Source organism: Symphodus melops, assembly GCF_947650265.1.
Source record: "Symphodus melops genome assembly, chromosome: 4".
NCBI classification, from domain to species: Eukaryota; Metazoa; Chordata; class Actinopteri; order Labriformes; family Labridae; genus Symphodus; species Symphodus melops.
The window spans coordinates 28,870,310-28,882,965 of record NC_136694.1 but is presented as its reverse complement, the minus strand read 5'-3'; the positions used below and the strand labels follow the sequence as shown (position 1 = coordinate 28,882,965).

Here is a 12,656-nt window from a genome sequence, read left to right as displayed (position 1 = left end):
AATTGGAAAATCACAAATGATAGATTGACTTACTGACTGATACCATGGTTAAAAGGGCTTGGCTGGGAAAGCTAGCCAATTTTATCTTGATTTTATCAATGGCAAAATTACAGAAAAATGATGATACCAATAGGACTAAAGGCAGGGTTGCTAATTCTTTTAAACCTAGAATGATTTTGAAAGTAGCATTCCCTTAGTGCTCCATCTTCACCTATCCCCTCCCTCAAAAGCCACACCCCTGGCATACATGCATGAGCACCGCTGCACCAGAAGCAAACCTCAGCTCATGCTTTGAGTGTGGGCTTGTGCGTGCATGGAGTGGAGAACGAGCAGGGAGACGTGAATCGTTCATCAAATTGGCACCTCATGGAAGACATTGGTGAAAGTTTTACAGGCTTGCAAACTGCTACAGATGACAGATTTTCTTCTTCCTCTTTCAGAGCACATGAATTTTTTCATTTTTTTTTTCATTTCTGTGACGACCTTCCACTACAATTTAAAAACTTTAGCAAAAAAAACCAACCCTGCCTTTAAAAAAAAGATTTGCAAGGAACCGATTTAGATATAAGCCTACAATGTAAGTCCTTTGAAAATTCTGAGATTCATTTAATTTGAAAAAATAAAAAACTGTCTCAAAACAGCTCAAAATCCAAACCATCAAGACCACCTTGCCTTGTTTGTGATTGGGTTTAAACCACTTTAAACCCTTTAAAACCATAGACACGAAAATAGCGTAAGCCCCGCCCAGAAATGACGTCACTTTCTCTGGTGAGGCAGGAAGTGCTATTTTTCCTCTCTTATTAATAGAGCGTGTTTTCTCAAGTCGGTTATTTCTTACATTTCTCTCTCTCCCCCCACCGTTAGTGATTGTTTTAAAATTTAAAAATTAGTTACGACGAAAAGGTTATGTTTTAGTCACGTGTTCCCCACCCCCACCCCTCGAGACTCCGCCCCCTTCTCTCTCTCTCTCCCTCTCTCTCTCGCTCTCCCCGGCAGCCTCCGCCTCCTTCTCTCTGGTCTGTCATCCACACCGCTGTTGTTGCAGCCATTTTACCGAGGAGCGACCGGAGGATGCCGAAACAGCAGCGTTAAAAGGTGATTTAGTGGGTTTTTATTTTCGTGGACGTGCTTTCATTTGGCGTGTTTTTGGACCCTGACTCTACCGACTCCTCGGATAATAGGTCTGATAATGTATGGCGAGCCGGAGGGGTCCAGAGGGGGCTGAAGGAGCCTGTGAACTGAAGGAGCCGCTCAGACAGACAAGAGGAAAGATTGCTGGGATAGTGTTTAACGACCTGTGCTCGTCGTTTGGCACTTCACAAGTCTGTGTGAAAAAATTACACATTAAATCACTCAAAGTTGTGAATGAGCGTTTCAGGCTGCTTGCACATGGGTGTGTTTTTGAGTACAGTTTAAAGGGTGTTTAAAAAAAACAAATGTTATTGGTGTGTTTGTGGAGGGGGGGCGCTAGAGAGCTCATACCACGTAGGTTTGCGCACTTTTTTTTAGGGGGAGGAGCTTGTTGGTTTGACCTTTCCTTATCCTCCCCAATGATTTTTCCTAATTTGAGGAACAACAATTATTGGTTTCTTTGTTCTTTCTTAGTTGGGTGAATACTCTGTGTGTGTGTGTGTGGTTAGCTAACTTGCTAGCTAGTTAGTTGTATCAGACAGACCTCAAAGCGGTAACCTGTGACTAGCTAGCTAGTTAGCTAGTTAGCTATAGACTGGCACAGAAATGAGTCTTAAAACCAGGAAGTGAGTTAGCATTTTAACAACAATTACTGGTTTCTTTGTTCTTCTTAGTTGTGTGAATACTCTGTGTGTGTGGTTAGCTAACTTGCTAGCTAGTTAGTTGTATCAGACTGACCTCAAAGCGCTAACCTGTGACTAGATAGCTAGCTAGTTAGCTATAGACTGGCACAGGAAGGAGTCTTAAAACCAGGAAGTGAGTTAGCATTTTAACGCCATGGGCTCCTACACTGCAAAGGTCATTGTGGATTTTGAATGGGTTTGTGGTTAGACACCTGAAGGTCTGTGGTTAACACAAAGATAGAAGAATAGAGATAGAAGAAATAAACTACGTTAGCTAAGACCCCCACTTGTGAATTTTAAAGTTTTTACACATACTGAAAACGGCAGTTGTCATGGAGATTAAACGTCATCACGCCAGGAACTCTCTCACTAATCCTCCTTACAGGCTCTAGTTGTGTATTTCAGGGCTCCTGTAAATATTTAGTTAATAAACAACTTATTGGGAGACATCAATATCAACCGACCAAGTTGTAGTTAGCTTGTAACATAAGGTTAGATTTTTGTTTCTGAAACCACATACTATAAACTAATTCAGTCGCTCCAGGATTTCACAGACTTTTGGAGGATTGTTGTGGCCTGAAATGCCTTATTTTGCGGTAGTTTTTCCAAAATATTGCAATGCATCTTGCAATGTTTTTAGCTGCTTCTAGCACTGTTGACTTCACGTGTGCCGTTTTCAAAATGTCTGATATTCCCTGTATTTTATATCTTCCTACAGATCGTATCTTGTACCCAGATCCCCTATGCTCCGTGTGGGCTGGGTTAATAAACGATCTCAAATATTAAACTTGCAGAAAAAAGTGACGGAGCAGTGTCAGCTACACAGCGGCATTTTGTCAACAAACTGTTGCCATCGAGACTTTTCTTTTCAGAGCACAAACGCTTCATGCACATACTCCTGAGTGCATATAAACAAGAAGTGAGTTTGGTCTGTAGTCACTAAACTTTGGAGACATATAGCTCGCTGTTTTCGCAGGGAACTACTCCGATTGGGGAAAGTCGCAGGGAAAATTATTTTGATAGTTCAAATTTGCCGATAAGTTGTGGTGATTGGACAAAATTGCAAGGTCGCCCAGAAATCACAGGGATTGGTTGAATTTGCGTGAATTGTTGCGATCACGACTTCCTGGAGGGACTGCTAATTACTAAATACACAAAATATATACATACATTGAATGCTAACCTGACTTTAGCAACATACTAAAATACAGATCATGCAAAATACTTATGATCTAAGCCCTGTTCGATGAGCTAGCATCACGCTAGCATGTCCTTTGGTCTGTTAACATACGATAGATAGATAGATAGATAGATACCTTATTGATCCCGAGGGAAATTCAGAAATACTTAAACCAAAAATATGCTAACATTCATTACTAATACCACTACGTAGTCATTTCAGTATTCTTTGTCCACATGTAAAATGCATTTCAGCAGGAATCTTTGGTTTTAAGTCGCGAGCAGGCTAGCAAGCTGTGGGATTGGTTATTCTGGGAGCTGCAGTGCATTGTGAAACAGTTCAGTAAGACCACTATGGTCCTGTATAATTCATAAAGTTCAGACTGATCTTTCTAACATACACAAAATTGCATGCAAGGATTTTATATCTATCTACAATGTGACATGACAATGAGTGTGAATGTGAGTGAGTATATGGTTGTGAACACAGTCAAAGATTGTGAATAGATAGTAGCCCATTATTTACATATTTATTTGATCTAACTATCAGCTTTTAAGGTAACTGATTGATGTTGACAGGCTAGCTTGTTGTGAGTTTGTCAAAACCTCTTTGTGACTAGAAGTCTGTCCCAACAGCAGTCAGCTGATCGTCAGCGTCACAATCACAATCTATTGTTAGCTATTGAATTGTCCTAACTGCCTGCGACCGACCGCAGCAAAATCCACTTCTGTGTTTGAAATGTTGAGCGTTGACTTGTCAACAACACCAGAGAAAGTGTTTTTATCACCTCACTGTAAGCCATTTATTGACTGTTCCTCAATACAACGCACCGCTCATCAATTTGTCCACCTTCAACATTACTTGAAACAGGAAATAGAAAGTCACAGAGCAAGAGTCATATATTTAACAGATGCAGTGAGGAGAGTTGGCGTACAGTCATGGGACCAGAAGGGGCCATGTGTTAGGGTAGGTAGTATTTGCGTTATCAATACCTGGAGCTTAGGTCTGTTAAAGATGGCGATGCTAGTTTCGTTGGGTGGCATAGACTAGTTAAGACATTGATGTTTTCATCGAGTACTTATCCTTTCATTGGGAAACAGAACAGAAACACAAGATTGACGCGTCCTGGAGTACCTTTGTTGTGTTAGCTATAGCGTACTATGTGATAGTTGCACGTCAAAGCAACATGACAATATGTCCATAGATAGAAGTTGAACGTGCGCTCAGGTAGAAAGTCTTTCAAGGTTTTAGAATGGCGCTCTTTTCCAAATGTGTGATATTCCTTTCATTTTGCTTCCTACGGATCGTGTCCTCTATCCACATCCTCTTTTCTCCGTGTCTGATCGGGAAATAAACAAGTTCAAATATAAAACATACAGTAAAATGTGACGGTAAACAGTGCTGGTTGTGGCTCTTTGGTAGTAGCCAGTTTATCTCAGCTTCTGTCGTTGCTTGCTTTAGAACGTCAGACAGCTGCTGATGAAAATACCGTAATCTATATTTCACAGATTAGATATATTTTACACAAACAAACTGAATACATATTATTGCTGTATAATGTGTGAAGAAGTGCTGTGTAATTTAACACTCTCGTTTAGTGTGTAGCCAGTCTAATACTATCTCAGTGTGCCAGTTCAAGCAAAATACCAGACAAAATGGAGTATTACGTTATAAATGCCTCCTTTAATTGTTTTCTTTTCAATCTAATAGCTTCCGGTACTAATATTAACAACAAACTATCTTTAAGACAGTAGGTGAAGCTACATCAGTTTATGTTAGCTAGTTCCAGTGCAGGTTGATAAGTGACGTGGTGTAACTTAAAAACCAAGGTCGAGGACAGCTGGTACACAAACTGGGATTCTTCCGTAGATCAGACGATCTGTCTTCAAATTGTACCGACTGCTTTGCATAGGCTACAAATCCTGGGTCCTTCAAAGTAAGTTACCTCTGAGAAATGAGTTACGATTTCAAGTAGCGATGCTTGTTCTTTTCGGATTAGAGTTAGCTTTGTTGTTTACCAACAAGATATACTTTCAACAAAGTTGTGATTTCTCATTCTGAGCCTACTTGGTGTAATTGAACATCCAATACAAGATCACAATAAAGAGACTGTTTAGATAATGTCTAAAGCCCCGTCCAGTACAATTCGGTATGGTAGACCTTGAACTTAAGGCCTGTTTCCACTAAGCGGTTCTGTTCGGTTTGTCTCGGTACGTCTGTGGTGTTTCCATAGACTAAAGCTGGGAAAGATAAATAAAATACTGACCGGTAACGTCCTACTTTTTGGGACCCTTCTGTTGGGGTCCCAAGAATATCAATCCGACCCTTAAAGGTGGAGCTTAACACCGCAGTCTGTTGATTGGTCGAAAGAACCCTCAGTTCCTGTGTGACACAACCCCGGCGTGTTTAAATACACGGTCGATTGTTTATTCGTCTGCATTTCTTCTCACCGCACACAGCCTTCTCTGAAACACAGCTTGATTTAAGTTTTTGTAATAAAGCTCCACATGCCATCGACAGAGTAGATGAACTGCTGGATGTCTTCCATCGTTGTTTTTGTACGTGTCTTTGTCACGTTTTCAATTTATTAGCCGGTTGGCTGTTAGCGATTGGCTGCTATCATGTGACGCTATTACGTAGCTGATGCGGCTCTTGGCATCTGGCTTACACTCTGTCAGCCAAATATGGCACGGTTGGTTGTGGAAACCCAAATGGGATCAGGCTTTACCGAACCAAACCATAGCAAACTGTACTGATCCAGACCGGATCACTGTGTGGAAACGGGGATTTACTTGTGTTTCCACAGCCAACTGTACCTTTATTTGGTAAGAGTGTAAGCCAGATGTAATTAGGCGTAAATCATGTGAGTCCTTGTTGATGATGCCGACTACTAGTTAAAAAACTACCCTTCTGGATTATCATGCAGCCGTTAATCAGAACCGCCTCACCCCCCACTGACACACCTTCATCTTTACCGCCCTGCCCATCCCCCCCTCAGTTCATCCCCACATCACTGCCTGCCAAGGGAGTAAAGGCCCTTTAAGTGCATGCAGTCTTGGTGAATCATTGGAAGTTTGTTAGGGCGCGGCCACACTGGCAATCTGTCCTGTGCCCAAGCACGCTTCAACCATAAAGTCCAGTTTGTTTGGCCAGCGTGACCACTTCGTCCCGTGCTCAGGCGTGGTACACTTCCTTGGCTCTGGCACCCCTCTCTGACTTCGGAGAGGTGTGCTTGGGCACGGTACACTTCATGTACAAGCATGCAGGTACACGACGCTGACAGCTTTTATGAAGAAATCCAGATTTTGACTAAATTGACTCTTAAAGTAGCCGTCATGTTCTTTTCAAAACGAGAGTCTTGTTGTGTTTCACAGAAAGACTTAAGAAAGAGTTAAGAAAAAAAAAAAAGCAGTTTGTAAATATACCCAGTGTGCAAAAATCAGATTTGCAATCTGTGGGAATGTAATCTTAATCTGTGTGCAAAGTTTCTCTGTGCAAAGATTTGCAAATGTATTCATAAAAATGTATTCATAAAAATGTATCAGAATATAGTAAAAGAAATCTTTGGAGCTCAATTTATTTAGGGCGAGACCCTAACACCCCCCCCCCCCCCCCCCCCCTTACCTGATGGTGATAACTAATAAACAGCAAAATGATACCTAAGACAAATTTCCCCCCTGTGGTGGATAATAAAGATCTAAACAAATTAGTTTTTACTAGCATCCACCAAATTAATCTTGGCTCCTTTATTCAGTAGTTTGTTAAAGTCTGCAACCAATAAATGTTGATTCTCCTCAGAGGGAGCGCAATAGAAAAAGTTGAGTTGAATTTAGTTAAATTGTATCGGCCAAATCGATCCTCAAAAAGAAAACTCCCCTGGAAATGTTCTATAATGACTCGTCCTCTCCCTAAGAATGTAACCCAACAGGTATGAACTGGTGACCTGGTTCTAAACATATGTAAGTTATACGTTTATGTTTGAAGAAGTGCAGACTGAGCTGAAAAGGAAAACAAGTTGTGACTATCAGGACGTTCACACTTATATATAAAACTCCTGAAAGACTGAATATTTGCATGTGTGAACACAGACACGCTTCTCACTCTGACTTCAGCTGGAGTTTCTCCTGTTAGACCTCAAGTCTGAGTGGGCTGACGTGAGAGCACAGCTGGATATTATCAGGAGAATTCATCTCTTGTGAGTGGGAGGAGTTGTGCTGTTTATCCCGTGACTGCTGAATGGTCTCAGACAAGTCATGTGATGTTGTGTATTTGAATCTTTGCTCGGTTAACTGATGACAACCTGGGGATTAAACCAGGAGGTTTTAAATTTTTCACCACTCAATTGGTAGAAGTTGGAGGGTAGCTTGGACTAAGTCAAATTAGGGATGAATACACTTGAAGTGATCATGGAAAAGCAATAATGATATTAAGTGTCCTTACACAGTAATACGGGTTAAAGCTTGACAATCGCCCCATGTCCATCCTCAGTACTTTGTAGCTTTGAACTCAATCTGTTCCTCGTGTTTGTAATCGAGACTTCTGCGTTGTGTTAAGTGGTTCAAGCTAAAATACACCCCATTTCCTGATTTCACAATAAAAGTACGACAAGGACATATAAACCTCAAACTTTTATTGTAAGGAACTCGGGCCCAAAGATGTTCTTGAGTGCGAGCCTACTTTGGGCTTAACTTCTAAAATGGTCTTTCCAAGTCCCAATATTGTGGGCTGCAGATGGCCTAGCGGTTAAGTCGCGCCACACGTACAGAAGCTGTAGTCCAACTTTAATCTGCGGACCCTTCCTTACTCACTCTCCCTATGTCTGAGAACAAAAAGGCAAATACAGATGTTTGTAAAAAAAAAAAAACTGGTTTATTATAAACAAAAAATATTTCATGCTTTGACATAAATTCATTTTTTAATTATAATCATTGAGTCTGAAGGCACTCCGATGTTTGAGGGTATCTATACAACAACTTACCGTTTGTTTTTGGTCCTTCAAAGGAAAATAAATGGAAATGTTTGCAGTTTTGAAACGCCAAGGCACCTTGAGCTAGCGGGTCAAATGATTAAGCTTTTATTCCTGTTAGAAAAGGTTGTCTGGAAGAGTTCGCCCCAAAAGGTCCTGGTTGCCATGGTGGCTAATAAAGCTCGTTAAGACGAGGGCATAGAGGTGTCGAACTAATGCTGAATTAAAAGTCGGTCACGGCTCCACCGTGTAGGCTGAGAGTAACGAGCCAGCTGGGGTCGTTTCTTCCAGCAGATGTGCAGCGTTACTGTCTCTGTGTGTTGATGTGATGTTCGATTACACGTCTGCTGACAGTTAACAAGCTTCTCCCCAGAGCATTAATGTACCTATTAAAAAATCTCCAGCTCGTGTGCTCACAGCTCAGTTCACGTTATTGTCAAAATTGTACATCCGTTTGAACATTTTCAGTAACATCTGGGAGTGAGCCCTTGTGTCAAAGTGTTTTATTACAGTACAGAGATGGTACAAGAAGATGTCTGAGAAGTGTCATGTTTTGAATGCAATGCTAAAACAAAGACATGAAAGTCCAGTCAGCATGAAACTGAATTGTTTGGGTAGAACTGAAAAATGCACTTGTAAAAAAAAAATCATTATCCCTTGTGTTATTCTCAGACCAGCCATAATCCACTCAAACATAGTGTGTATGAAGCTGAGATTCTTTTACCAAAAGTCAAATATGATGTCGTCTCTAAGCCGTCAATAAGCAGGAGGAATTAACAAATGGTTTTCTTGTATGTCTTCCTTTTGAATTGATGAGTCAACATGGTGGTTTTGGAATTCCAAAAGTAAGGTTGGGAATGTTTTGGGTGTCTCTTGGTCTAATTTGATTTTTCCATTCTTGGGGTCAGAATTACTTTTCGCCTCCAAACTATTCTGGATCCATCGATACATGGAGTAAAGGTCTATTTATGAATTAGTACACACTAAGACTTACTTCAGTCACCTGTGAGATTGGCTGAATTTCGTGTTGCTTTATTTGGCTAAAGAGCTAAAAATGATTCTTGAAAGTTATGAATCGATTTTGAAACCTTTGAAGATAAGAATCCATTTTTTTTCCACCTCTATCTAAAAGGCCCAACTTCAAGGCTTTGTTTCATAAAAAGATCAAGATGGTGAAATTATCACTACATTGGTACATTTTTTTTGAAGAGCTCTCTTGTGAACCCGTCTATTCTGTATTTTCCTGGCAGGATATACAACATGGCTGACGCGGCGCGAGGTCCCGTGGTTGGCCGTCCATTGGCTTTTGCCAATGAAGAGCGGCGGACGGTTCACTCCTGGGCCCGGATCTCATCAGCAGGCCCGAACGTCCTCCTGGATGCTCTGAAGATCCTCAGCCCGATGTCCCGGGACCTCTCGAGCAGCGAGGAGCTGGTCACCTTCCTGCAGGAGCTGAGAGAAGAGGGCCACAGGCCGACCGTGCTGCGAAGTAAGGACGTGTACCGCTACCGCTCCTGCACCAACCAACCCCTGACTATAGACAAACTGAAACCGCCCAGCAGGAACGTAAGGCCCACCGCCAAGAGGAGGGCAAAGAGGCCCTTACCTAAGAAGAGGGACGTGCACCCATCCTGGAACATCTCTGGAAGGAGCAACCCCAGAATACATGGGATCCCCCCTCCAGAGCTGCTGACAGCCAATCGAGGCATTCCCTGCTGCAGGATTCCAAGTCGGACTGTAGAGACATTGCAGGCCCTTCATGTTCAGCCGTGTCTCAGACTTACCAACATTGAAGGCTCGTCTGGCTTCCATACGGCCAGACTCCAGATCCACACTTCCTGGAACTCCTCCTCCGAGGTGACCTCTGTTGCGTTTTCACAGCAACAGCACCCTCCAACACTTTCAGGAATACCTTCGCAGCCTTCTCAGAACGGTGGTGGGGCGCCCACCAAAGCTGTGGCCTTGTTCAGCCAGAAGAGCCTGTCCTGTCCCATTCGATTGGACGGGGCGCTTATAGGTGACTCTGCGCCTGTCTTTTACACGAATGGCAGGGCATTCCCTGAGACTCACACGGGGCTAGCCAGTAATGGTTGGAGGAGCAACGGCCTCCATAAGGAAGCCCGGAGCCCCAAAGAACTGAACTATCCTACCAGGCAGAGAAATGGCTGGAAAGACAAGAAAAGTTTTCGATGGAGAGTGATAAAGGTGGACGGCTCTCGCTCTGTAGCAGACGCCTGCAGAAAAGCACAGAAGATTCTACAGGTCAACCTGTCTCCAGTGATTCAGATTCAACCCCTCCAGCATCTGATAAGAGACTTCAGATACCAGAATAAGTGACAATTCCTCCCCCAAACACCCATCGTTTCCTCTAGCAGATGTTAGTGTTTTTCACCCGTTAGCCCCGACCTGACACGGGTTTCATGGGTTTGTGATCTCTTCACATTGTTGGAGATGATGAAGTTAGAATCCGTCTGTAGAAGGTCTGGTTCTTTACTTCTTGGGGTTCAAACGGCATTTAAAGCGAGGTGAAGCTTTTCCCAGCAGGCTGGGAAACGACACTCGGCCGAACGTTGGTGCATTATCATTGGAGCTCAACCAACCATCATTCTGCTTTGACTTGTCTTGCTGCTAGCTTGCGTTGCAGATGAATTTTGGGAGGTAGCATCCACTGTGACTGTTAAATCCGATCGACTTCGTGCCCTCGCCCGAGGATCCGAGAGTGGCCAAGAGTTTGTTTTGAAGAGTATTTATGAGTCGTTTGAAGCGTAGCACCATTTCGTTAAAAGTATTTCTTACTCGTCTCGCCTGAAACAGTCGTAGTCACTCTGCACTGCGGAGAAGAATCGGGCCTTCGGGATTCCTGTTAGGCACTCGGATGAACTGGTGGACCAAGAGGGCGGGTTTCCACCGTCTTCAGGTGAGCAGACATGGTGGTTGGTTGGTTCCAAAAAAAAACCAAAACCTAATGAACCCAACAAAACGAGGCAAGAAGAGAGAAGGTGTTTATTTTGTCTTCCTGTTTTTTTTTCTCGTCGTGTTTTCACTGGAAATCGGGAGGCGGCTCTCGCAGCGAGATCAGCAGAGAATCCGACCCGCGAGCGAGCGTGCTTTGAGATCGATCGACGTCTGTGAGATTTGTTTGAGCGACAGTCCTTCACAAAGTGTTCCTTTTTTCGGTTTGGTTAATCCTTCCACAAAAGACAAAAACTGAGTCGACTGTTGGGAAGTTTTCATGTCTTACGATGACGAACCATGAACAAACTTAACCTCTCTAAATGATTATTAAGGGAAAAAGGTTGTACAATTATGAGAAACAATTATTTTCTTGGTTTAAATTATTTATTTCCTGCAGCCCTGAGGAACTGAGGAACCACCTACGTCCATTTTCATTCTGTGAAAAGCTCCTGCGTATTCCCCCGAAAAAAATAACTCTGACGGGTTAAATCAAATTCCTCTAACTAAAGACAACGTTCAAAGCGCTGACGTTTGTATTTGACCTTGAAAGCAGCTCTAGAAAATCAAGTCAGAGCCGCATTACAAAGCTTTTCTTTATTCTACTGATCTCAAGACCGTCAAGTTTGGTTTAAATCTCCGGGGAAAGCCTGTAAGATTACACAGATTACTACTACTGCAACTAGTTGCGTTACTATGAAAAAAAATCCAACATATTCCAGGCAGATGATTCCACGTTGGGATGTGTTGGATTCTGTTAGTGAGCAGGTTTAAACTGGACATCTGTTCTTTTGGATTCAGTGTCATCTTATTTGTTTGCCGTTTAAACTGAGATCACATCAGTGTTTGGCGGTCGGCTTTGCAGGTTCCCACGCAGCTGTTCTCCATGAAGGTCATGTTCCTGAAGAGCCCCCCCCCCCCCCCCCCGTCTCTCGTCTGATCTCCCGTACGCAGTCATCTTCATGGCCGTTGACAATTCCCCCCTTTTTTCTAGATCTTCCTTCTGTTAGTCTTATCTGTGCGACACTTGTATAAAATTGTATTTCCTACATGATCTTTGAAAACCCTTTTGTTCAATAAAAAATATGAAAAGAATTGTTTGTTTTTCTTCCTCTCTCTCTCTCAGCAGCAACATGTTCATCATGTGTTTCAGATTTATTTCTCCAATACAAACTGAACATGTCTTTGAATTGCGCTCGACATCGTTTTTTTTTTTTTTTTTTAAACGGTACGAATGTTCAGTGAAACGTAAATTAAAAACAGAGTGTGATGAGATGCCTCTGATTGGAAAATCACCATGACAACACGACCAATATGGAAGCTTGAGAACGATGACGCCGACGTACTAAAAGAAAGTCGGGGAAAGTGACGACCTAAGATCTTGACAAAGTTGGAAAACGCTTTAAACTTGAATATCCCTCGGGATCAATAAAGTATCTATCTATCTAAACAAACAAACCTGAAGTTTTTTACAGATATCAGGGTGAGCTGACGACGTGTTTGGAAGAAGGGTTTTTAGACAGTTGTGCAACATTACTTTAACAAATGTTTAACTAGTTATTGACTCATCTACACTACTCACAATGAGTTAGGGATATTTACATGAGTGATTATCCTATTTGATCAGAATTTATTAATCAGAATTGATCAGAATTACTATTAATGAATGAGAAGAAGCATCATTGATTACCCCAACAATTTAGACGATAACAACGATAGCCCCAAATAACCAAACTGGACAAAG

At 42.2% G+C, this 12,656-nt stretch overlaps 1 protein-coding gene across 1 annotated transcript; it reads left to right on the top strand.

Moving 5' to 3' along the window:
• Positions 1-957: 957 nt before the first annotated feature.
• On the top strand, positions 958-11,079 carry ccdc71 (coiled-coil domain containing 71). Its single transcript, XM_079341688.1, has 2 exons — positions 958-1,095; positions 9,211-11,079. The coding sequence occupies exon 2, from the start codon at positions 9,221-9,223 to the stop codon at positions 10,295-10,297; it is 1,077 nt and encodes a 358-aa protein (XP_079197814.1). The 5' UTR covers positions 958-1,095; positions 9,211-9,220; the 3' UTR covers positions 10,298-11,079.
• Positions 11,080-12,656: the final 1,577 nt, after the last annotated feature.

Coding starts and splice junctions, on each gene's coding strand:
- ccdc71 (XM_079341688.1), top strand. CDS start 9,221: ATGGCTGACGCGGCGCGAGGTCCCGTGGTTGGCCGTCCATTGGCTTTT.